Source organism: Caloenas nicobarica, chromosome 5, assembly GCF_036013445.1.
Source record: "Caloenas nicobarica isolate bCalNic1 chromosome 5, bCalNic1.hap1, whole genome shotgun sequence".
NCBI classification, from domain to species: domain Eukaryota; kingdom Metazoa; phylum Chordata; class Aves; order Columbiformes; family Columbidae; genus Caloenas; species Caloenas nicobarica.
In genome coordinates this window covers 62,797,144-62,823,459 of record NC_088249.1, presented here as the reverse complement: position 1 = coordinate 62,823,459, position 26,316 = coordinate 62,797,144, and the positions used below count along the sequence as shown (strand labels likewise).

General features: G+C 40.3%; 1 protein-coding gene across 3 annotated transcripts in view; it reads left to right on the top strand.

Moving 5' to 3' along the window:
* The first annotated feature begins 3,028 nt into the window (after window positions 1-3,028).
* Window positions 3,029-26,316, top strand: part of BBOX1 (gamma-butyrobetaine hydroxylase 1) — a 29,724-nt gene continuing 6,436 nt past the window's right edge. The window contains exons 1-5 of one of the 3 annotated variants that reach the window (XM_065635875.1): window positions 5,936-5,988; window positions 7,023-7,141; window positions 7,451-7,884; window positions 9,318-9,432; window positions 18,400-18,598. In XM_065635875.1, coding sequence (XP_065491947.1) covers window positions 7,501-7,884; window positions 9,318-9,432; window positions 18,400-18,598 — 698 coding nt within the window. In that variant the 5' untranslated portion in view covers window positions 5,936-5,988; window positions 7,023-7,141; window positions 7,451-7,500. Of the gene's footprint in view, window positions 3,118-5,935; window positions 5,989-6,112; window positions 6,128-7,022; window positions 7,142-7,450; window positions 7,885-9,317; window positions 9,433-18,399; window positions 18,599-26,316 lie in introns of those variants that run through there. The other 2 variants (XM_065635874.1, XM_065635873.1) reach the window with 2 other exon arrangements.

The window sequence follows — 26,316 nt, the reverse complement described above, 5'->3', positions numbered from 1 at the left end:
ACCTTGGAGTGCTCCTGTTACTGAATGAGATTTAAGATCATTTCAATTCTCAGACCCTCCTTATTATGCTTGTGATACTTCAAAGTGTTCCCCTTTGGCTTGAAAAAAACCTCCATTCTTGATCTATGTACAGCTTTTCTTCCTAAGGTCTAACCAAAATTTCTTCTCGTTCTTTTTTTCAGCCTGGCAGGGATTTCTGTGTATGCTTATATACTTAGTTTATGTTAATAACAGGTTTCACTCATTAAAAATCTTTAAATATATTATTTACACACAACTTGATTTGTTTCTCCACACTTGAAACAAGTTGATTCGCTTGTTTCTCCCTTTAATTAGTAAAAATAAGAAATGAACTATAAGTGTATAGAATATAAAACGTTTTCTTCCAGCTAGTATGCGTTTCATAGGGTGTGCACTGGTTCTAAAAGAAAACAAAGCAGCAAAAATACTCAAGAAACGTTGTGTTAATGTCATAGGCTGCAAAGCCAACAGCATAAGAGTCAGGAAATTAAAAACTGTGGCTTTTCAAGCAACAATTTACATTCAGCACAGACAGAAAGTTCACACTGCCCTTTCCTAAGAGCTACTGCTTGCAGATTAGCGATGGACACAAGGAATAAGGTATGTAAACTTTATAAAATATCTACAGGTACAGAATTATGTTTCTTTTTTTTTTCTTTTTGGTAATGAAGAACAATTTAAACTCTGGAATAAATAAATAAAGCAATTTGTAAACAATATCTATGAAATGAACCCAATTATCTGCCAGACATCCAGACTATCAAACCTTGAAAATAATTTAGAATTTTCAAGCTCCTGGTTTCAAATAACATATTTAAATGGGGAGAAGGGGGGTGGCAGAGGGAGGTATACATTAGTTACTTATTAAGAAAATGTTTAAAAGCCAGGAAGACAACCATGATGACCAAGAATACGTGTGTTCCATAGAGAAAATGGGAGAAAAAAAGAGAAAAAAAAAGGCAAGAATGTGAAAGGAAGGGGGAAAATGGATTTGGAACTTAATTTGAAAGCAACTAATTTCTACTGCTCTTTCCTTAAAATAAAGTAATGCATCCAGCTCCATGCATTACAGCACTGCTGTGGCATGTGAATATTGTTTTTTATTGAAGATGTTGAATGATAGCTACCAACAAAAATATCTAATTTCCTATAAGTCTCAGTCTTAGCCCTTTTTAACTGCCAAAATGCTTAGTCTCTAAACAGTCATTGAATATTTTCACTTCTGCATGTACTTGTTTCCATCCAACTAGCCAACTTTTCATCTTTGTGAATGCTTTACTGTTTGTGAAAAGTGCTGCTTAGCTGACATTTATGTTGAAGATTTTCCCTTTATTGGTTATACTGAAGCACCAGGACTTTTCTGGGTGCTCTGCAGACCGCAGTATGGTCACCAAGCACCCAGCGGAGTAAGCGCTTCTTGCATAGCTGGGAAGAAGCTTCCCATCTGGAGGAAAATAATGATTTTCCTTTTCCTTTTTAGTTCGGCTCTTCTTTTTCATGTCAGTCACTCCACCAGCTTATGCATACTGAAGAAGGTGGGGATTCCAGTCCTGTACAAGCTGAAAACTTGGAGATGAACATGGGCTGCTCCAGCCGAAAACTGGTATGTGCCGAGTCCCACCATTGCCTTCCACTCCACAAGTCATATTTCTGTCTGTTAGAACCTCCCTTTCTTCAGCCATATGAAACACAGTGTTCAAATAAATGCACCTCAATGTCTGTCTTGTAGTGAGGGGCCCAAAACTGAACGCAGTATTTGAGGTGCAGCCTCGCCGGTGCCGAGTACAAGGGGACGATCGCTGCCCTGGTCCTGCTGGTTCTGATACAAATAATGCACAGACAAGGGCCGCTCCATCTGAAACAGCACAGATATTTTATGCCACAACATAGGCTCTGTTTGGCCACAGTGCCACTAAATCTTGCCTGTAAATGCTGTCTTTCACATTCGGTGGTGTTTATTGTAGGCTACATCTGGCATATGAAGACCCCAGGGTTTGGGGTTTTTTTGTGGAGGTGAGGTTTTCTTTGTCTCTTTCTCTCTCTTCTTCTTCCTCTGCCTCCTTCTGCTTCTGTTGTAAGGGCATGTGGCTCATCACTCCTACTGAGGATAGCCAGGACACCCTGCAGGAGATTTCTCCCTAGGTCCTTGCTTTAGTCCCATGGTCCAAAGAGGATTCTTGGTCTGATCTCCCTCCTCACCAAAAACTGGGAGCCCGAAGTGGCTGGGAAGTGCTTTGTAACACACAAAGGAGGTGAAGCCATGGGAAATGATGGCTTCTCCCACTCTTTTATCTTGAAACTGAGGGTAAATGCCTCTTTAAAATCCATCCTTCCGTCAAGCGTGAGGTCAGTGTGGTGGTAACAGGGAACTAACCGAGCCCAGTTCTCTCCACTGTGGTTCCAAGGGGACTACATCTATAAAAGATTTCCCTTAGCCAGAAAATCCCTGAACGGAATCCCCTGGGAAGCACCACTGCTGCGAGCCAGCCTTGTCCGGCGCTGGAATATTGTGTCCAGTTTTGGGTCCCTCAGTTCCAGAAGGACAGGGAACTGCTGGAGAGAGCCCAGCGCAGGGCAACGAAGATGATGGAGTGGAGCATCTGCCGTATGAGGAAAGGCTGAGGGAGCTGGGGCTCTGGAGCTTGGAGGAGACTGAGGGCTGACTCATTAATGTCTATAAATATATAAAGGGTGACTGTCAGGAGGATGGAGCCAGGCTCTTCTCAGTGACAACCAATGATAGGACAAGGGGCAATGGGTGCAAACTGGAACACAGGAGGTTCCGCTTAAATATGAGAAGAAACTTCTTCTCAGTGAGGCTGCCAGAGCCTGGACCAGGCTGCCCAGGGAGGTTGTGGAGTCTCCTTCTCTGCAGACATTCCAACCCGCCTGGACACCTTCCTGTGTAACCTCATCTGGGTGTTCCTGCTCTGGCAGGGGGATTGGACTGGATGGGCTTTCTAGGTCCCTTTTAATCCCTGACGTTGTGTGATTCCGTGTGCCCGCCGGGAGGGCGCGGCGGCGGCGGGGTCCTCCCCGGGGCCGGGCCCCGCCGAGCCCAGCCCAGCCGAGCCCAGCCCAGCCCAGCGGGGACAGGTAAGGGAACGGAGCCGGGAGCGCGGACGCGGACCCGGGGCGGGCGGAGCTGCTGCCGCCGGCGGCGCCACCGGCCCCGACACCCACCCCGGCCCCGACACCCACCCCGGCCCCACCCGCAGCGCGGACACGGCCTCGCGTCCTTCTCACGTTTCCCCGGGGGAAGCGTATTGTGTGGCGTTTGCACCCCTTCTCCTCTGCAGAAGCTGCCTGTGAAATGAGCTGCTTTGTCGTTTACTCTAATTATGCTAATTGAGAAGAATGAAAGCTGGCCCGGAGCTGGCCCGACTCCCAAACAGGAATCCTTTAGCCGGCGTCACTTCCTAGGCCTTCATGCACAGCGCTACGCAAATCGTGAAGTAATATAAATGCGCAGGTTTTTTTCCCTTAATGGTACATATTTGCCTGTTTCTGTTCTAATCTGACATGGCAGCATCAGGCAAATGTTTTCCTGCAGAGACTTTTTTTGGTGCACTTGTACACAAGATGGTGTAATTCAGCCATGCAATCGAAGGTGGTACATGCGCTGTCTTTAGTCTAGGGTTATGATTTTTCTGACGTTTGCATTGATTTTTGCATTGATACTTGCAAGATGTAAAACCTCAGTTCAGCGTGAGGCCAGCGCGGGCTCCTCCTGCTGTTGCCTCGGTGTTTATGTATCCACGGTGCCAGGGCAGCTGGCAGCGGCATTAAACTCTCTTACATCTTACATCTTACACGGGGCTGGTTGCGTTGACCAAGTTCTGACGCAGCAAACGGCTTTTAAGACACGGCTAAAACTTGGTTGTGACACAATAATTGTACCCTTCGGTTTTCTGCAGCTTCTTAACCTTGTATGAGGGCAGCACATGTTAACCAGAGTGGCTCAATTTTCAGGGAATACTGTTTAATTTAATTGTACCATTAACCAGAATTAAATTTGAAGTAGCTGTGCAGGTAAAGCTAATAAACACACTACCGGTGTCAGCAAACAGGGGAGTCTGGATGGTGTTTAGTGGGGTGAGGTTTGAAGAGACAGAAGGAGACAGATTTTTGAGGAAGAGAATAGTGAGCATTAGCTTTTAACTGGGGAGCTGGGGAAGACTGAAAGCGTAGCCTCCAGGTGATGGTGATGGCCTTAAACCCTGCCTGTCAGCACCCAGGCTGACCCTCCTCATGCTGCTGAGGATTACAAATGATTAGTGACAACGCGGACAGAAAATCCATAAGCCTGGGACGATGTTCACGTGGGGACAGTGAGACTCATGGGAGCTACTGGGAGTATTCCTCTTAAACTACACAAATCTGAGGTCTGATAACTGAGGGTTATGTATGGTATCTTCCAGGTTCATGCAGAAAACAGTAATTCAGAGAGAAGAAATGGGGAGAGCTGTGATGCAGAGACTTTGGTTTGCATTATTATTATGTTTTGCTCTTTGATTTGGCTGTGGTTGTGAGTATAATGACTTCGGGTGAACCAGTGAGTTCTGCGTCTAGTTTAGTACAGAATGCAATTTCAAGTGTAGAATAGTAGCATAGAGATAAGTCTCTGCCTGAAAATTTTGAGGGGGCAAGGGGATTAAAAACTCCTGGAACTCTTGCTGGTAATTTAGCCTTAATTAGTTTGAGATTAGCACCTATTTTTATTGAAAAAATGAAAAAAGAAATGAAATATTGAGGCAAACCTCTAAACAGCTGTCAAGAATTGAGAAACTACAATGAACACGACAAGAGAATCCACATGTCGTGTGATTGATTCCATTGAACATCTTCAATGGCCTCCTAGAATGAGAGATGTGTTTTCTGCCGTGGTCTGGCACCATCAGCTCCAAGCATTTGGATTTGTTTTTCTCACCAGCAGCTCAGCTGTCTTGGACTCCAGGCTTTTTGAGACATAAGGTTGTATTTTTCTAGCATTTATTATCATATCTTGACAAAAAGGTTTTGGAAAAACATCAGTGTAACCCAGTAGTTACGGTTGTGCAAATTGCTGATCAGGAACAGAAATGGTTATTTTGTCCAGTTACACCATTTATAGATAAATGGCAAAGACAACGTTCTTCCCCTCTTACTGTCAAGTGGGAAGGTAGTAGTTGGTTTCTGTGTGGTACTTTTAATTGTGTAATTGCAGGATTTTCTGAAGATATCAGTATGAACAGTTCAGTGTTCTTCGGTGCTATTTGCAGGCTCTCCTTAATGTTCTAGATGTGCTCAATATAGAGAAAAAGCAATTAGAAATAACACGCAGTTTCCAGACAAATCCTTCCTTACAGCTTGCTAGAAACAGGCAGAGGAAAGAAGAAAAACATCTAGAGGGTGTGCTGTAGCAGACATTTTTAATCGTTATGATCTGGATTTTCACTTTAATAATGACTAACTTCATAATGACTAACTCAAGGAAAACAATAAACAGCCTTTTTATAGTTATAAGATTTCTCTCAGTAGGTGGCTAACCCGAAAAACTGCTTTACAGCAAAGACAGAAACAGAAGTTTAATGCGGTGTATTAAAAGAGTAAATGCTTAACTTCATCATAAGGGAAATCTTCTTGGTATAACAATTTTCAGGTCTTCCTCTTGCATAACCAGAAAACTGAATAATACTAGAGCTGGAGAGCCCAATTCTCTCCTAATTAAGTTTTGTTATACGGGTACAAGTTTATTCACTTCAGTAAATATACATGAAGACCTGAATAGCTCTGGAGTCTTGGGGCAGAGTAACAGCAGACGAAATAGATCTGCATATTGAAAAAACCACATATAATGATTTTTATTATTATTGCAAAGTGTCTAATGGAATTGTTTCCCATCCTAAGCCCAGGGAAGGCTCCTGCTGCAGCCTGTGAAGATTCTCCCATCTCTGCGGGATGCAGTGCCTGTTTCAGACTCTGGCTGTGAGCACTGCAAGTATTTCAAGAGAGTACTTTGTCATGAGCAACAGGTTTGACTGATGACACCAAAAACTGCAGCCTTATGGAGCAGGAGTTTTGTAGTCAGTGGAGAGAAATAAGAGTTCAGTTCGTTTCTGACAAGGTCAGCTGAATTGTGATCTAGATGTGCCTGCCAGGAGCGTTGGGGATGGTGTGTATGATGTTCAGGTGGTACGTGTCTCTGCAATTAGGCGAGATGAACCCTATTGTACAAGCTTCTCACATCCAAGCAAAGGTGAAAATTCCCATTTGGCTTGCAGCCTCCCGCATTGTAACATAAATTACATGTAACTCACCTCAGTAGCTTCCAGAAGTTTGGGATTTTGTTTTTGTCGTTTGTTGTTGTTTTTATCTATAAATTGTGTCTGGCAGGGTTGGTTGCATCTGAGTTTTTTTGGACAACTGGAGAGACTCTGGTCCTGGTGCAGGACATCAATATTTTGCCCTTTGAGCTTAAGAACAAAAACAACAGAAAAAGATATTGAATTAATATACAATATTTGAGATCGTTAAACAGTCTATTAAAACATATATGTAATGGCTTATTGATTCAGGGGAGGCCAAGTGTTTTTCTGAATAAGAAAAGTATTAGACCAGAACTTCTTTTCTAATTTAAGATTTGAATGCATCATGTTTCTGTCGTAAAGCACGCAGCTAGCTTTAAATAAAAGAACGTATCTCTAGAAAGCAGTTTGACAGTGAAAAGAGAAAGGAGCTCTTGCAGAAAACTCGATTGCTGTAGGTAAAGTCACATTTACAAGAGATGGATTCTGTGTTCTCTTTTCCATAGTAACCATAACAGGAATTACGGTAGGTGTACTTTAAAGCTTTAGCTTTTGAGCAGGGCTGGTAGTAGCTCCTGCTTTTGGTTCGTGGGTGTCAAGAGGATGGACCAGACTCTTTTCAGTGGTTCCCAATGATAGGATGAGGGGCAACGGGCACAGACTGAAGCCCAGGAGGTTCCATCTGAATATGAGGAGAAACTTCTTTACTTTGAGGTGCCAGAGCCCTGGAACAGGCTGCCCAGAGAGGTTGTGGAGTCTCCTGCTCTGGAGACATTCAAGACCTGCTTGGACACGATCCTGTGTGATCTGCTCTGGTGACCCTGCTTTAGCAGGTGGGTTGGACTGGATGGTCTCCAGAGGTCCCTTCCCACCCCAGCCATTCTGTGATTCTGCGACTTGGCTCTATGATCTATGGAAGTTAGTCTTCATGTGATGAATCAAACTGAAGCCCTGCTAAACTAAGGATTTTTTTTAATAGATGGGTCCGAATACACCCTCTGTGCTTAAAAAAAAATGTTAGCAACAGATAACGAAGGTTCATAAAGGTTCAGGCAGGATGGAGGGAGGGGAGAATCATCTTAAAATGTTTTTTCTGCTATATTGACTCCTCCAGTAACAAACTGCTCCTCGTGCTGTTTCAGGAACTCCACGAAGGCGTTCTCCCTCTGACCATTTCGTTAAACAACTCAAAATGTGGAGGGCGGTGGCTGCGGTCCTGCCGAGGGCCAAAGTCCCCGCGGGCAGGACGTGCTGCCTGCCGCCCCCGCAGACGGGCAGGAGCCTCCTCCGGGGGACCCCTCGGCATCGCTGGCCGGGAGCTGCTCCGAGGGTCCGTCCCCCGCAAACGCTGGGCATGAAGCCGGGGATCCAGAGGGTGGAAGCTCTGGACGCGGGTCGTTTGGTCCGCGTGGAGTGGGAGGACGGGAGCGAGAGCCGCTACCCCTGCGTGTGGCTGAGGGACAACTGCCAGTGTCCCCGCTGCTTCCTGCGCTCGGCCGGGGCACGCAGGCTGCTCTTCGAGGACCTGGACGTGAACATCGCGGTGAAGGACGTCACTCTGCCAGACAGAAAAAAGGTATCTGGAGCAAGCTTTTGTTCGCCCTGCGGTTCCAGGTTATACTTCAGGCACGATTTGTTTATCCGCAAACTCTGCCGTGTATCCGCAAAGCCTTTGGGTATAATCACGAACTGGGGAACTCGGATCTCCCCACCTTTGTGTGAAACTTCATTTTATAGATGTTATGCAGAGAGCACAGAAAGCCAGGCTTTGGATTTAAGAATATAATCGTGCTTTTAAAAATTCTGCTGTATGTTTCTTCATCAGCAGATGCTCAAAAGAAAACACAGGCATTCCCCACGGTTTTAATTACACCTTCATGTATGTCTTTTTTCTACAAGTAAATGTCTTGAAAACCAGAAAAACAAATGCCAAAGTGATGAGGACCTTAATCCGTAACAAAAATATCAGTTTATTAGCTAATTTCCAAGGCTCAAAAGACTGCATCCTCGAGAAAGCATTGAAACCAAATTTGGGCCCGATATTCAGAGCTGGCCTAGTGTCTGTGTCTATATCTGTATCTACCTACTCTATCATTTTTTTCATTAAAAAGAGGAGACTATTGGACAAGAGAGGACAGGACCTGTCCCCCTATGAATTTTAATTCTTTTTGACATATAAAAACCTAGCAGATCATTTAGATTATATGGGATTTATTAAAAAAAATACATGCCTCCTTTGATATGCAAAATCACTTCCTTCGTTTTACGGTTAAAGTAGTTTTAAACATGTTAAAAATGCAGCAGTCAACCCTTCAGCAGCTGGGGCAGCCCTGCTGCAGGGTGAATCTGCAGAGGCTGAGCTGTGCAAGAGCACGTGAATGTGAACGGACAGAATAATGTGGAATGGGAATCGGTACCTACTGAACAGCCTTGTGAATTCAGCTGAGGGTCTGTGCTGCACTGAGCTCTTTCAGTTCATGATAAGCAAAGCCATATGTTTTTTTTTTCCCATGTATTTTTCAGGAATTAAAAACCAAACTTTTAAAAATTTATTTGAAAAGGGGAAGACGTTTCAAAACTAGGAGAGGGATTTCTCTCCTAGAATTTCTTTCTTGTCTTTTTTCTTTTTTAAGAAGCTGTCAGTGGTTTGGAGGATATTTTTTGCTCTCCTCTGAGCCGTGGTGCAGCGCTCTTCCCTGTGATATGTGCCAGCTTCTGTGATTCTCCTCTTTCTGCTTAGCACAGCTCCCCCAGCGAAAGCAGCCCACACAAGCCAGCGAATTAGGTCATGGGTTCATGTGAAAATGACTGTTTATAAAAGGTATCAGAATTTGGATGACGTTCAGGTTGGGTTTTCATTACTCATTTGCCATTATGCTACAGGGAAGGCTCAACCATGACGCCGATCTAAATATTACTTTCTGAGGACTTTTTTGGTTGGTTTTGTTGTTTGGGTGAGGTTTTTGTAATCTTTTTGTTCTAAAATTCTCTTTTGTTTTATGTTGGAAGATCTCTATTACATGGCCCGATGAACACGCAAGCGAATATGAAGCCGAGTGGCTGAAAAAACGATGCTTCTCTGAGGAAGCCAGAGCGGAAATGCGAGAAGATTTATTTTTACCAGGTAGGAATTAAAGCCACATCTATCGTGCAGGTTTCAAATGCGAGGGGTCTGACCCTGACAGTCCTGGCTCTAAGTCCCAACACGGGGACCAGGTCTACCCGGCTGGAGCAGTAGCAATTGCTCTTGGTGACCCTTTCCCTCTTCTAACCTCTGGACCTGAGAGCAGGTCAGCCAGTTGGGCTGTGTTTGCTTTCCTAAAAGCCTTTTTCTAACAGAAGGGGCTGGTAGGTCTCAAAAATGAGCCTCGTGGACCAGCAGTGGTCTATGTGACAATGCAAGCGTGTGTGCGCCATTTAAATTATTGATTTTTTTTTTTTTATTTTTAGAAAGATTATTTAGAATTGCAAGGGGGTTATAACTGAAATTTTAAGAATTCCTTTTCCCTGGCCTTCTGTTAAAAAGTAACGGTGTAATATAGCAGTGTCGAGTGCCGAAGTTCAGGTTGTGTTTGCTCTGCGTCCCCTGCTGTCTTTTGTCCATGAAGCATTTTGTACAACCAGCAGTGTTAACATTTACCCAGTACAAATCACTCACTCGTTTGAGTGAGTAATTATAAACCCACCGGGTTTGTCATGATGCACATCATGGTTTCCTTGGCAGCCTTTCAGATTGTGAGCATGAAACCGGTGAAAACTTGCAAGATTTCTGCCGTTGCTCTTGAGAGAGTTCCTGTGAGATCTGCTGTTGCAGAAAGTTGTCGATCTGCGTTCAGATTGTACTCGTTAAAACTGGATATTACGTTAGAAAAACTAGAGACAGGCTGACGGTGTGAAACTCAGATCCAGGTATCGGTTTCCTCAGAGCTCAGCAAAAGGCAAATCTGTGATTGGTTTATGCTCCTTTTTGGGGGGGTGTTTTTCATACTGATGAAGAAAAGAATGTTTGTTTGTTTTTTCCCATGAAAGATGAGAAATGGGAAAATATGTGGCCCTAGGTATTTCCTGCATTCGAGCTTTGTTTGGTACTTTAAGGACAACTGAAGAGGCCGGTTATCTTTTCCAGTTTCTGCAATTATTCCTTTGCTCCTAGCACCCGTTCTCCAAAACAAAAGTCAGTTCTTAAGATTCAGCCTTTTATATCTGGCTTAAAACTTAAGTGATGTGTAATATTTCCACTAATTTCAGTGGATCATATAACAAACTCTTCATAGTTCAGAATGAAACTTTTTTTCCTCCAATGATATAAAAATTCATGTCTATAGCTTTGGCAAGAATAAGCTCCACTGTTTACTATTTTGGAGGGTTGGATACATTCCCAGAATGAACGTGGTGAAGATGCAAACCTCATTCAGGGAAACTAGACTTGATTTCTCAGGTAGTAAGAACTTTTATTTGGAAAAATTAAGCTAGCAAGATGCATTGTAGCCTTGGGGGGGATGTAAATGAATATAAATTGAATGTTGCTCTCATTAATGTCCAGACAAATTAGTCTAGATCTCTGTTTATGTTTATTAGCAAAGGTATCAGTAACTGAGATTTCAGTATTTCATATGTAATGCTACTTTTTTCCCCCATTATGAAGCCTAACTTGCTGTCATTTGCCTTTGTGCACATGCATTTACACAGTGCTTACTCTCAGCATCTAAATATTATACAATTCTTGTTTTGGAGGCCAGTTCTCCCCTCTGCTACTGCTGAAGTCCATTGAAGCTGTCTAGGTAAAATATACACCAAAGCTACATTTTACTCTTTGGGCAATGCTTTTTCAAATTCTGTTTTCCATGGTAGATCTGAAGAAATATGTTTATAAAAGTCATACTAAATAACAGCCTGCATTAACTTTGGCTTTGTTTAGTAGCGTCGTACTACTCTTCCTCATATTCCCAGAGAAGATCTGGCTTGTTATTACAGTTTCCGCAGCTTTCCTTAGGTTTCGGTGGCAAAAAAATGCTGCAGTAATAAAGCACATGAGTTTTCTTGCTGGCTGGTTTAAGACTTGTTTCTCATTGTGTATCAGGGTAAGTTTAGAATTGGTTCCTTCTGGTCAGTGTAGTTACACACTGCAAATTACATGCCCTTAAGTAGCTAATCATATCCCAGCAGTGTAGGGTTACAGACGGCAATGTGAAATGCCAGCCCTGCGTGCTGGTTCAACAAATATATATGTATATATATATGTAAGAGCAAACTTCACTGCTGACGTTATTACAGCTGTGGCTTTTTTAAAATTCTTTGGTTTTGCAAGACACTATTTGCTCTTCATGTTGCTTTTATGATGGTTTTTCATCATCATTTCTGATTAAAAAAAAATCAGATGTCAGGCATGTGTCAAACCTGGAGGTCAGATTTTCACTGTAAGATGGAAGTGACTATAAATAGCTCCATGGCAATATGTCAAGTTTCCCCTTTTAAAAACAGTGCCAGATCCTCCCCGTGGGGTATGCAAAGTCCGCCGTTTGCGTACATAGAGGCTCATTTCAACCAGCATACAAGATACTTCCAAAAGAGCAGCAAAAGAAATGTCTTTTACTTCTCCAGTTCTGATGGCTCAAAGACACTCTTTTTTTCCCTCCTGTGACCTTGTGTTCTCCCCAGCAAATGTCACAGGACCTTGGGGGGGACAAAAAACCCAACAACTAAATATCACGATGATTGGGTGGAGAAGAAGATTCAGCAGAAGGTGCTACTTGCATAATTAATATTTTTAACTTTAGGTTAGGTTAAGGTTTTAACCTAAGGTTAAAGGTTTCAGATGATGATGGTCCTTTAAAATACGATAATATGTTATTGTGTGTGTGTATATATATATATATATATACACACACGTATTGTATATTGTATATATATTCAGATCCACTGAATTTTGAATCGGGATGTTAACAGCATCAAGGGTGCTTTTAGTTTCTCTGCTAAGTCCTGATTGATGATAAGAGGAAGAAGTTAAAACTTGTTATTTTACTAAAACAATTTGGTCATCTGAATTTATCCTGTAGTAATAATTAATAAGAACTTATCCCATGAGTTAGGCTGCCATATACATAATTCACAATATAGCAAAAATAAATTTGGATTTCAACAAACATTAAAATACACATTGGTAGGCAAGATGAAGTAAGTTAATCTGTGATATCTATACTTTCTTTCCCTCATGACTCCTTTATAGACGGTTTTGACCAGCACTGTCCCAGCCTGCACAGTAAATGCTGCATAATTCCAAGTGCGTGTTTGATGCATGCACACTGTCTGCTTTAACTGGGCAAAGCCCATCTTCTCATTTTGTACAAGCTCTAATGTAGATGGCTTTTTATGGCTAACCTGGTATGATCAAGAAATGGGATTTTTTTTCCCTTTTTTTTTTCCCCAAGTTATTTTTCTGAAATTGAAAGAGTTAGTGAGTCATTAATTCTCTCAAAAGCAGTTCATTTTTACCTTTTTGAAAAGTACATAGATTTGGGACATTATTAGTCATAATGTAAATGATCAATAAATACACAAAATAATTCTACAAGACGTTTGTTTTCATCCCTTAGGAATTATTTAGCTACCTGGGTAAACATAAATATTTTTATTTTGGCAACTGCAATTGTGCTGTGCAAGAGAGACTCAAGGCTGCCCAGGCACTAACGGCTCATTCCTACTTTTCTTACCCCTTCAGCTTTTAGAGGTTATTTTCTTAGATTTCTACTATAGTACAATGGAAATCATATTAACTGTGGTTACGCAGTGGGGAAAAAATAAAAAGTGCTATGCCGACATGATAAAGTAATGAAGAACATGAGTGGGATCAAGTACTTTTCCCAGCGGGAAATACTGGGAAAGAGTACGGCCCCTGTTCAGTGCAGATTCTTGATAGATTTTTCAGGTTGAAGGGGATGTGGATAAAAAAAATGGGAATAAAGTTCCTGGGTTTCGGTATATGGGAGAATAACATGCCCTGTGGGGCACATGATTTCCTCAGACTTTCATTTGGACTTTTAAAAAAATATTGTTAAGTGGAAGAATTTAAATATCTTTGTATCACGGGATCTTTTTTTTTGGTTTTATGATGTATGCTTTCCTGTCCCTTTTCCAAAGAGTTATGGACCTGATAATTTGTCAAAGTGTAAATATTGGACAGCATGTAACAGTTTCATCTGGGGTTGAGGAGAAGGAAATCTTTATAAATTCTGCTTATTTTAGTGTAGAATTATTACTTGTCTCTCTTCTACTACTCTTGTACTTACCTGGCTGTGATGATCTCTGGGATTGGTCAGGAGAAGAAGTTCTTCGCTGCTTTTCTTACAAATATGAATCAAAAGTAGTTTATGCGTATATGTCAGACATAAGTGTTAGAAATCACACCTCAGATCTATTGCAGCTACCAGAATGACTGTATGTGGCACCAGTATGTTTTAATTAAGCTTTAAGATCTCTCTGAAAAAAAACCCCCACAATTATCAAGATGTAAAACATAAAGATTAAAAAGGCTCATGGAAATTCTGTACTAAAAGGATGAGGAAGTCACCATATAAGCTGGGCTTTGCAACTTACTATATGCGCCTGGTATAAGTAATCATCTAATCATCAACTGCGGAAAGGCAGTATGATTGTCAGCAGCTTTATTAGCTCTTTGCGAATAGTAAGCATATTTATTATGCGTACAGCCTTGAGCTGGTGTGTAAATGCTGCAAGTTTCTCCCCATTCTGCATGGCTTTGTTGCTGAAAATAAATCACTCCATTTCAGTCATGCCTCTAAATTTTTTTTTTCTGCTTCTTTCTGTTCACAGAGATTATGCCTTCCTAATATTTTGAAAGGTTTACGCAGTGCTGTAAAGACAGTGGTTTGGCTTGCGTTCTAAGTATGAAAGTTTGTTCTTTGATTATTTTTCATCATTTTCTTTGGCATATTTTCATATTAAGTGCTCGTATTAATATTCTCAACATAAAGCATTTGACTGTGTTGCACACCAAATATTTGTGAATGTCCTGAAGAAATGTGTCATCTTTAAAAAATAGACAAAGTGTAGCTGTAATGGTTTACCATCAAGACAGATACGCTTTGCAGAGATCTGTGTTTTATGCAATACCGTTCCTTATTTTCATCCATGACTATGGTGGAAAGGAACAGCCACATTAAATTTGCAGGTGACACCAGCCAGGGGTTGACTGGAAATGTGTTGAAGGACCCAGGTTACAATTCTAAATGACTTTGACAAATAGGAAAAATGATAAAAATATAAAAATTGTTATTTTATGCTGGCAGACTGGTTTGGGATCATCAAGGCAAACATTGCTTTTAACTGAGTCCAAAGAGAAGACTTAACCTGCAGAAGAGTTGGAGCAGTCCTTCTGCTCCTTCTGATGGAGTTAAAGCTTCTATAGTGTGTATCAATTTTGGGCACTGTAGATCAAAAAAGGTGACAGAGTGCCCACTGGAAATCACTGCACTTGACACATGGAATAAATGAAGTGTGGGGTAGGGGGAGAGAGAAGGATCCGTTTGTTTTCCATATTCATGGTACAGATGTCACCATACAAATGCATGTGTACATATGTGAACAGATTTTTCTTTTTTTCTTAATGCTGTTCAGAATAGGTAAAAATTCGAGCTCAGCCAAACGATAAAATGTTTCAAATTAAAAGGAGGATTTTAACACGTGAAGCAAAGGCACATTTTTAGTAGCAATAACTTTCCAAGCTGCACTGGATTTTTTTTTTTTTCCCCCTCCCCCTTTTTTTTTTTTTTACCAACTGCTGCTGCATCCCGTACGTTTCCCAAGATTAGTAATACTTGGAGCTGTGCACAATGCTTTTTCAGCTTTTGGCATATTTACCACAGTGTCATTATAGAGTACATTGGCAAACGTCACGGGGGGAAGGTTACTCCTGCAGTAGCTCAAAGACTCAGCTCTTGGCTGCATCAAGATGCCACTTGCAGTGCTGGGAACTTGGAGCCTTTCTTCTCTGAAACATAAGGTAAGATTTATAATCATTTGTGTACCAGCCCACATGATTAAAAAGAAAAACAGCCCCAAACCTCTGAGGATGCTGGCTGCACTTTTCGCTGCAAGTGAAGCCATGGGAGAGAACTGGAACTTTGAGGACAGAGTTTATAGCCTTCCCAGGTGGGATTTAACTATATTTACCACTTTCTGGCTTTGTTTGGGTTTTGGTGGTGGTGGTTTGGTTTTGTCTTGCTTATATATATATATATATATATATATATATATATATATATATATATATATATATATATAATTTTTATATATACATAGAAATACAAAGTAGCTAAATATCAAAAAAAAAAAAAGCCTAAGAAGCTGCTTTGCTTGAACCATATCTCAGTTTTAGTCGCTGGCTGGAGAGTATCACTGAACAGTTCTGTTTCCTTGAAATTGTGCAATCATAGCGAATCAAATGATAAAGGTTAAGCATCTCTTCAGTCCGCAGGCAGTGTTGACTCCCGAATATACCACAGAGTCTGGGAAAGGATAAATTCCCAGCACCTTAGTGGGATTCACATAATTGATGGTTTTCACACAGAGAAATGAGATCTCTGGCAGGTTCCTTACAGAAGCATTTTTGTATTTGGCCTTTGTGTCCCTCAGCTCCATGGAGTTGGAGCTGTAAGGCCAGATGTCTCCACTGCAGGGATCTGGTTGGGAGGAAGACCAGTTGATGTTCCTTGGATGTTCTCCACAGGGTGGATGTAATACGTTATACCAGAATTAAGGACGGTCCCAGACAGGTATGCGAAGTGTGTGCTGTTTGCAGTGCTGCGGCAAAGCAGCGTTTGCAACAAAAGCCAACACCACAGCCCATGTCGACTGGCTGCAGAAGGTAGAACTCGTAGCAAGCACAGTGGGAAGTGGGAATTCGAACAAGAGGCCTTGACTTGGGGAAGCCTGGGGCTCCTGGAGTTGCAGTTAAATTCCAGGCGTATATATTTATTTCCCAAAGCGAGGAAAAACCCATCAGTATAGTCCTTGAAATATTAATATTCCGCTATACCTTGTTTTATGTAAGGAAGATCAGGAAAATTTTTATTAGCAAGAAAGACTAAGAAGGAAAAGTTGAAACATAATATTCCATTTGTTTTCACACAGTTTCACCAACACTGAGACTTAAATATGTTTTTCCAAAGGATATTCTTGGCAGTTCACGCAGCGTACCTAAAGCTATTTTAATTTCATAACTTGTAATAGAGAAAAAGGAAACCATTCATATTTTATTTTTTTCCCCATCGTTTAAGTGTGTGAAAGGCTGTCTATTGAGTTAAACACACTGGAGCAGTGAGTAGCAGGCCATGGAGTGGTCTCAAAAACGAATTTAATGAGGTGAGATTATGTCCCTCCTCCAGGACTGCGCTTTTTAAATTTTGCGAACATGTTGTGAAATTCAACAGCTTGTCAATCATACTACAGCTGCTTTGAAATGCAGGGTAGAGCATAAAGGATGGTCTATGTGGATAGCTTATACTTGGGTATGTGCTTTGTGTTTCTTGGACAGTCTCTAACTTGCTTTAGCCAAAGGGGAGAGGAATAGTAGTGGCTGGAAATTTGCAGACTTTGCAACTCCTGAAAAGGTGTTGTAACTATGTAGTGTCAGGATTTGCTCTTTTTATGAGGATGTTGCATTTTGTACTTGCTACATACATCTAGAGAGAGGGGGACAAAAAACCCCAAACCTGGCCCTTTTCATCCCTTTGAAGTGCAGCACGTCCCTCAATCACCGGCTGAAATCCTTCAGAGCTCCCATTCTGAAAGCTGCTTGGAATATGTAATAGTTTTCATTGATCTCCACGTTGAAGGGATCTTGGAATAAAAGAAAGGTATAAGGGTTTGAAAAATGATACCATCTACATTTTTCAAATGTTTGTGGTCTCAGTTCTAGTACGTAATCTCTTTGATTGATGATTGGACGAGTTAACTGAATATTAGCTAAAATGCCAAGTTAGCTAGATGTGATTTAAACAAAACTATTATTGTATGGAATAGACCTTTTAATGCTTTACTGTGCACTCCCTAAAGAATAAGCAACTTCAGGCCAAATACATCAAAACAAGGGAAACCAGTTATGTCTTTACTGTAAGAACAAGAGCTCTGATTCAGCATTTAAGAGAACGCTTGACTTAAAACTAATGTTTAGCGTTTTGCGAAAAAACTAGAATCAATGCAGAAGTTATGCAAAAGGAAATTTTGTCCTGTTTTCCCATCACTGTGCAGTGTCTTTGGTTTGAATGTGCATGTGTGTTTATTTCTGCATACGCACCAGTAAACTGGCAAATTAATGAGATTTTACAAGTGGAAGTTAAAGAGAAGAGAGCAATGAGGCAGATAGTGTTGTATTTGGGGAATATATATCTGAAATAGATCTTTAGTACAGGAGAGAAATACTCTCCTTTGCATCTTCCTGAAGTAAGATAAATGCTCACCAAAAAAAATCTGCAGACGAAAAGGAATGACACCATCCTGCAGAATTTAACGTAACCAGATATTTCATGAAGACAAATCTACAAAAGAAAACTGATTGGTTACTTATGCAATTGATGTAGTTACTCTGCTTTTAAGCTGTTATAGTAATGTGTGTCTCCTGTTCCTTCATCAGGAATATAATATTTTCATTGTTATATATCCATACAATGATACCTCTGAGAGAGATCTTGGGTTGTTCCATGCTACTTTCTTTACCCTAGACAGGGAAACTTCCAAAGTAGTCTTAGTTTCAAATTTTCACTCTTGTGGTTCACCAGTATAGACACTAAAAGGACTGCCCATTTCTGATGTACTGTTAAAAAAAAAATCCCCTTCAAACAATCTTCTATTGAAGTTCTGATTTAAAACTTTTTAGTTGGTATGTTTTGTTGAATTTCATCATAAAGATCACTTGTTATCCATACAGACTCAGGGACCCAGTTTCAGGTGGTCGACTGCAGGATTGAAGGCGTATTCACAAATGCATAGAAATCCCATTAACTTCATACTTTGACTGTGTCCTGAGCTTTGATGCTGAAACAAAGTGCTTGATTCTCTATTTCTTTCCTTTCAGAACGCCAGCACTGGGGCTCAGACCTGCAACTCCTGAAAATACCTTTTGAAGAAATCATGTTTAATGATGAAAGTGCATACAAGTGGCTGTGCACCCTAAAGAAAGTGGGAATTGTGCTGCTAACAGGAGCTGCTACTAGGCAAGGAGAACTGGTGAAACTTGGCCACAGGATTGGGTTCCTGCGTCTCACTTTTTATGGGTAAGGGGTTTTTTAATATCCTTCCTATGTAATCACCTCTAATGTACGTCACTTCAGCTCGCTGGACCTATTTTGTGCGTTAATTTATTAAAACAAGGTGAAATTTATTCTTCTCTGCATGTTAGAAAATGTGGTGCCAATTAATATTCTGATTGCTTTGCTGTCACAGGCAGGGTATGTAAAGAGCAGCAGCTATAACGTTAGCTGCTGAGAGTAGGAAAAATGCCAGAAAACAGATGATGTCCAATAAAAGATACCCACAAGATAGCTGTATTTAACCATACCATAGAAGAAAATCTAAAAAATCTCTAATCCAGTCCCCTTCTGAATAGGGGAAGTTATGTGTACTGAAACTTTTTTGTAGCCTGATTTTCAGTCATGGACATGTCAGCTTGGACAATGTTGTGTGTCACATCACTGAGAAGACGGGCAGAAATCCCATTTCCCGGCTTTCAGCTGAGTCTGCTCTGAAAGCCACAACCAGTCTCAGCAGACATTTATTTTAAAATGGCTTTTTTGCAAATGTAAGAGCCCAGCCTGCAGGAGATCAAGCAGGAACTTGTGAATCATCCTTTTGATGCCAAGAGGTGGTAAACTGAACCTCTGCCTCCTCAAGCACCTACTAGGTGAGGAAATAAATGATGATGGTGGCTCATGTCTTGCTGGGCTGTGTCAGTGACCTCCATCTAGCTAAGTAAAGGAGCAGAGTTATTAGTTAACATATTGTCTTGTCCCTCACCCCCAGCTCTTGGTATATTTTTTTACACTGTATATCAAAAAAAACCTATTACTTGGATATGTACTTATTCTTAAAAAATAATAGCGCACAAAAATACATAGTAGCATTTAAACATAGTTGTGATTTCTTGGTGCCTGAATAGCCACCAAACCCAGAACTTTCAGGGCTTCCCATCTGAAAAGCTTTCTTCTCCCCCATAATGGAATAAATAGAATAAAAATTATGGCACTTGCATTTACCTCTAGTTCAGAGAATAAGCAAGCAAAACACATGGGCAATAACCAGTGTCTCCTCCTTTGTCTAAAAAAAAACCCCAAACCTCTAAAATAATTAGAAGTGGGGAAAAAAATCCAACCATAGCCAGAAAGACCATGTTCTCTCAAGATCGCAAGTCAGAAGGAAAGATTTTCAGCCTCCTAACACTTCTGTGTGAAGGCACATATGAGCTCTGCTGGAATATGCAATGCAGGTGAGGTTGGTAAAAGCAGCACTGCGACACCAGGAGAAGTACATTAACTCAGAATGTGAATTGTGGAGGGGTTGAAGGTGAACAAAAGGTCCCCTCTTCAAGCTATGGTGCTTATTAAGACTTATCGTTGCATCTTAATTTTACAAACGTTTTTTCCATCATTAACTATGGAAAAAAAAAGATGTCATTAAAGCTGCCAGCTTTTAGGTTTACTGAACAATTTCTAAGAGGCACAGAAACAGCTACTGTGATAGACCAGCAGCTTCTAGCAGTGTATAAGTTGCTTCTGACTCGATCTCCATCCTTCATTTTTGTTTCATTTATGTTGAAAGTTAACCTGTTTGTGCACAATTTTTCCCCACACTTCAAATCAGGAAAGTTGGCTCAAAAAAATCTTCTAGAAATTGGCAGCAACTGAAATGAACCTATAACATGTATTATAGACCAGCCTGTGAGAATGGCATTTTAAAATATTCTTTTTCCTATTGTCTTCCAAAAAGAGAGGATAGAGAGAATAACTGCTTTAAAATACCATTAATATGATGAAGTTTTTTTGTCAGTTCCAGCAGCCATGATAAATATTTGTAAAGCTTTACAGGGAATAATGTATAAATGTGCTGGGGTTGTTAAGATAATGCACTTTCATTAAGGTGCAGTTTCTTCTTTCTGCTTACCGTGCCAGAAGGAAAAGTGGTTTTCAAAGTTAACTGGGATTCAGTCAGGTTAATCCTACTGGAATAAATGGAAGCAGGACTCTTGGAAACCTCATCCAGTGCTACAAAACATTTTCTACCACTTAAAGCATTCCTAATGTCAAACACGTCTATGTTTGGCAGTCTACTATAGTCTCAATTTAAAGCTTGCATCATTTTGAAAATATTACTGCTTTCTACTTCTGTTTTGACATGATCTTAACAATAGATATGAGGAAATTCTTAGGGGTATCCAATCCTGATCATATCTGAGAATGTTTCACAGCTTTCCTTGGTATCTGAAGGATGAAATGGTTTTTTCTGTTTGTATCCAGACAGCTGCATAAGCATTTTGAGGTAGGAATGAATATAGCAAGCCCCAGATAACAACAAAAAAATGTTGCTTCTTGGTTAAAGCAAACCACTAAAGAAAATATTTATCTCCAAAATACCTCAGGGGAGGGGGGAAAAGGCCAAACCAAAACCAACAACGACCCCTTCATCATACGCCATGGATTTGTGCTTGGGTTGCAACAGAACCTTTAGTTGTTTTCCAAAGTTTCAGGGATGAGGAACTGGATATAGAAGTATTTCCTAGATCCTAAAACGATCTTTAAATCCTCTAGACTAACGTTCTTGACATGGCAGCCCACTGTGTTTCACCTACTGTCTGTCTGCTGAGCCCTGTAGCGTGTTTTTCGTTCAAAAGGTTTTGATATTTAACTCAGCAGCATTGTAAGATAAAATCTACTGCTCTGCCTGGTATTCTGCCTCAGCTCTTCATCCTCCTTGCTATTTAAAATTACTGCCAAGGGTCTCTTTGAAACTGTCTGCAACATCCAGCTTGTGACAACTGCTGTGTTTGAGAGAGACTGAAAAGCCCCTTACTGTATAAATGTACATTAACTGCCAGGATATACTTTCTTTGTCAAAGTTCAGCTAACAAGAGATTCAGACTGTGTTTGTGGTTTTGGGTATTTTTTTTTTACAATTATAAAAGTTAGTTTTGTCCATCACTGACTCTTCCCTGATAGGACTATAAACAGTAATAATTGTTGAATGTTTCACCTTGTTTAAAGTCAGCTTGAATTAATGTTTACTGTCTTTAAAGATGGTTTCAATACAAGCAATTCGACAGGATGAATTCTGAGTCTTTGAGGTGTGTGTGTATATATATATATACACACACACACATTTAATAGTGCTTTAATACATCTTCCCACCTATTAATATTCCATACAAGATCAAGGTTGAAATGTGGTCTTAATACACACTATTTGAACAAGTAATAGAGCTCCTTTCACTTTTTAAGTCAGATTTACTATTGGTATTGGTTGAACCTTATTTTTGTGTTTCCTGAAATATTAGGGTTCACAATAAAGTGACAATTAAAGGCTCTAAGTCTCCCTGCTTTTCCAAAAGCTATTCGCTATAATAATCCATGTATTGTTTAGGTTGTAAAAAGAGGGTCTCAATGCTATAGTAATTTTCCAATTGACTACAAATTCTGCATTTAAAAGAAAACATGATAGTTAGAATATTTAGTTCAGTTGAGTTTTGGTTTTATCATTTTTTTTCTTCTTTTTCAACACAGCTGTAGTGTTTGACAGTCTTAAAGTCTGGTGTACATCATCCCAATTGAGCCACCATGGTTAGATTTGCCCAAATTGCTAATTATGTTTCTGTGTATGATTAGGTTGATTTAGCAATATTAAATTAAAATCTGAAGAGGGTAAGGTCAAAGAGAGCGTGACAACCAAAGACCAGTTTTGCAGACTAGTCTGGATTTCAGGTAACAAAAACCAGCTCTGCCATGCGGTGAAGTCAACAAGCTACATACAGATCAATGTCCAACTCTGGAGGAAAAAGAAAAAAAGAAAGAAAAAAAGACCATCTGCTGCAGTGCAAATGGAAAGGCATAGTTATAAAAGGGGTAGGATATGTATGATACAATGCGCATATTAGCAGAGCCGAGACTTCCAGGGGAAGGACCAAAACCATTGAACACGCTTTCTTTTTCAGAGTATGTCGCCAAGTTGCAAGGAGAGAAATTAACTGAAAGCACACAGGCAGGCTGCTCTGGAGCTCAGAGCCAGACTCAATGAGCTGATTTGGGGCCAGTGTGCTATTCCTTACCTCCTGGCTTTCATTTCCCTGGTTCAGACGCTGTTTATGTGTCTCCAAGATGCACTGTGAGGATGCTTTTGCTAAGACTGTATAGTAAAACCATACCTATTCAAACATAACACTCGCAGTAATAGAAAGAAAAATTTCCAGAATTGTACAGCATAATTATGCATGATTAGATTGGATATTGGGAAACATTTCTTCATGGAAAGGGTTGTCAGGCATTGGAACAGGCTGCCCAGGGCAGTGGTGGAGTCACCATCCCTGGAGGGGTTTACAAGGTGTTTAGATGAGGTTCTTAGGGACAGGGTTTAGTGCCAGAGTGAGGTTATGGTTGGACTTATCTCGAGTGTCTCTTCCAACCAAAATGATTCTATGATTCTATTCTATTCTATGCTGCCAAGTTGGTGTGCAAGATGAAGGATGCTGTCTGCCGTTGAGGAGTTCCGGTAGCGGACGAGATCTATAGGAAACATTTTACAAAAGCATCATCTGTTCGCATGTGTGTTTTACAGACCCCTGCATGGTTTGACACCACTTCTGAGCATCGTCTTAGTGGACTCTAAGATGGAGTTGTTTTAGCTTTTCTCCCTGTTTAAGAGGATTTTCTTTAATTACAAAGGGTGTAAACAGAAAGTTGGGTTGCAAAATACTAAACCTGCTTAAAAGAGATGCTCTCTGTTTTACTGCACTACTATCTCCCTGGGCACATGCATGTATGTTGCAGCCTGACATCTTTAGCAATGTTCAGCTGCTTTCATCACTGTCCTAGTGACATTCATAATTCTGCTTTGAAATTTTTAAATAAATGACTCTTTAGATCATGGGGTTTTTTTCCTAAGAGCCCTGTGCAAAAAATAATAATAGGCAGGGAGGAATTCCTCAAGTACTGGAAAATACAAGCAGTATCATGCATAAACTTTGTATTGTTATGTGTTAAGAAATTATCCATAAGGTATTTTTTAAAAATAAAACCACAAAACTAGTTTCAAATGTTTTAGTGCAGATGTGCATGAAGTGGTAACACGCTAAACACATCAGAAAATACTTAGAGAACTGTATTCAAACAGCTTATTAACCCAGTGTTCGTTAAATGTGTAATTCATCATGTGAAGTCTTGAAAAAGACTAATGGTTTTAGCTTCTTTTTGGATATCTATGAGGAGTTTTTAAAGTGTTTTATAAGGAACAAGCTTCTTATCTTTTTACTGTGTATAACTGGAGCCCAGCCTAAAATATGAAAGAGAAAAGCCATCTTTCCCTAATGGTGTCTTTTCTCCTAATTTAGCCTGTTCCATTTTCAGGTACAGTTTCTGTAGTGCCCTGTCTTGGTGCTCCTACATATTTCTCGTGGTAGCAGATACTCCATTGACTTTTCAGTCTTAACAACACACTTACAGCCACATTTTACAGTCTATCTCTTCACCTCTAAAACAGAAGCTCATTTCTTACTGGCATCCAATTCTGAGGCGCCTTTTAGAACTGTAATAAAATAATAACTTTGAGTAATTCCCTTGCTATTTCGCTAGCAGCCAAATACAAGACCTACCAAATATTATAAATAAAAGGCTAAATTTGGAATTGGCAAGCCTGCCAAATAAAGCATTACCTCAACAGGGCCATGAATTTTAAATTGAAATGTAACCGTAATGAATAGAACCCTGACAAATGGAAAAACAAAAGCCTTTTTTCTTGTCTAGGTGTCTGTTTGGTACATGCTTCAGCTGCAAGAGAAGGACATGGGTCCCATACCTCTCATGAATGAGACTCAGATTGTTAAAAAAAGCGCAAGATCAGATGATTCAAGTGTGGCTTCAGTCCCTAGTGCAGCGATTTTTGCAAGGATAAGGATGGAACACAGACCAGTTTTCTGTCCAGGGAGACTGAGCTCAGGTTGCTACTTAATGCAAAAAAATTGCTACACCTGCCTGGTGCCAAATTTCCTGCTCTGTCAAACAGCCTGAGGAATTGATGCTGAAAGCTGACCCTAATTACTAAACCATAAACCATTCCAAACCGCTTCACTCCCCCCAACGGCCAAGAGTCCTCTGACATTACCCACATTTTCTTTATTTGTTTCTCATGCACTCTCCCCATGACTGAGTTAATACTTCAGCTCAGCTGAGACTTTGACAAAGTAAAGCTGATTTTTACACATTTAGCACCGAGTTCCCTATTAGCATCGATTTGCCTGTTTACTCATCCCTGACTTCAAGCCAATAACTTGAGCTTTGATCGAAGCTCCTTGCGTGGACGGAAGGTTCCCAGGAACCAGCTCCCCTTGCAAAGCCCAAAAAACACTAACTGCTTTTGCAAAACCTCGCAATGATAAGGTACTACCGTTCCAGCAATTTTATGTATTCATTTAAAAGAGACAACTAAAATGTGCTAAATTGTTTTAGAAATATCAAGTGACACTGGAGCCTTTTAAGTTAAAGGTACAGTGAACCTCACTACCTTCAACACTAATGACAAGGATGATATAATGTGCTGTTTGGCTATAGAATTGGGAGCGACCAAAGTGTGGTTGAAGTTACCGTACTTGAGCATTGAAGTCACATACAGATGAATAAGTGCTGTACCAAATAACAAAAATGATTTTTCCCAGGCAGTTAAACACATTTGCACATATTCCACGCTTTTTTACCCCCTAGCAATTTCAGAAATTTAGTTTTAGCATTTTGCATAGTTGCTATACTAAATACTACTTCTAGAACAAAAGTATGTGTATATTATATATATAAATCATTTCGGTCTGCACATTCTTTAACCTGCTTTCTTTTTAAACTATTACTAAGTAGTAACGCTAGACGCACACTGTCTGAAACATAATATATTTGGTATATAGTATTTCACAAGGGAAAACGAGTTTCATATTTTCTTTTAAATCAATTTTGCTCCCGTGATAACATGGACTGCGTATGGCGACTTAGACTTTTCCAGACAGATGTCTGGACATACAACGTGTATCTGCTGAGGACTGTCTTTAATCATGTGAACTCTCTACAAAAAAAAGTTTGGTTCTTGTTCTTAAATTCTCCCGCACAGTGTGTCGCTCGAAACAGATTTTGGTTGTGTTGCAATGTGATGTGTTCGTGTCTTTGTAATATAATTGGGGGGGGGGGGGGGCAGGCATTATTTTACAGTTATCAGTAAATTTTCCTACTGAATTTTGTCAAGTTGTAAGACAGAAACTATGTAACAAAATAAATGGACATACTTCTCAGAAAGAGCATCAGAGAACGGGAAGAAGTCACAAAGTTTTTCACCAAGACATTTTCCTTTAGCGGCAAGTCTTAAAATTACAGGAAAGAGTCCCCCTGCAAAGGATACTCTGTATTTTCCAAGATCATAAAGCTTTGAAAATAATGGGAAAATTACATTGCCTTTAACAACTTCATACTTCATTGATAATGTGCACTACCTGGCAGGGAAAAAGGAAAGGTTGAGAAAAAGAAACGGGACAACTTCCACTCTCTTATTTCTGAAGCCTCAGAATTAAGATGACAATTTATCCCAGCAAATACCTCTTGGTTAATTAGTGTCTTGAATCTAAGACTGCTGAAATAAGCTCCTTTGCTGGGGTGAGGGGACACTGCTAAATCACTGTTTCCTTATAATTTTGCAATACTGTCATGTTCAAAGATGGAATGACTCTTCTGTCCTGCGATTTCACAGTTTCAGTGTGTGCT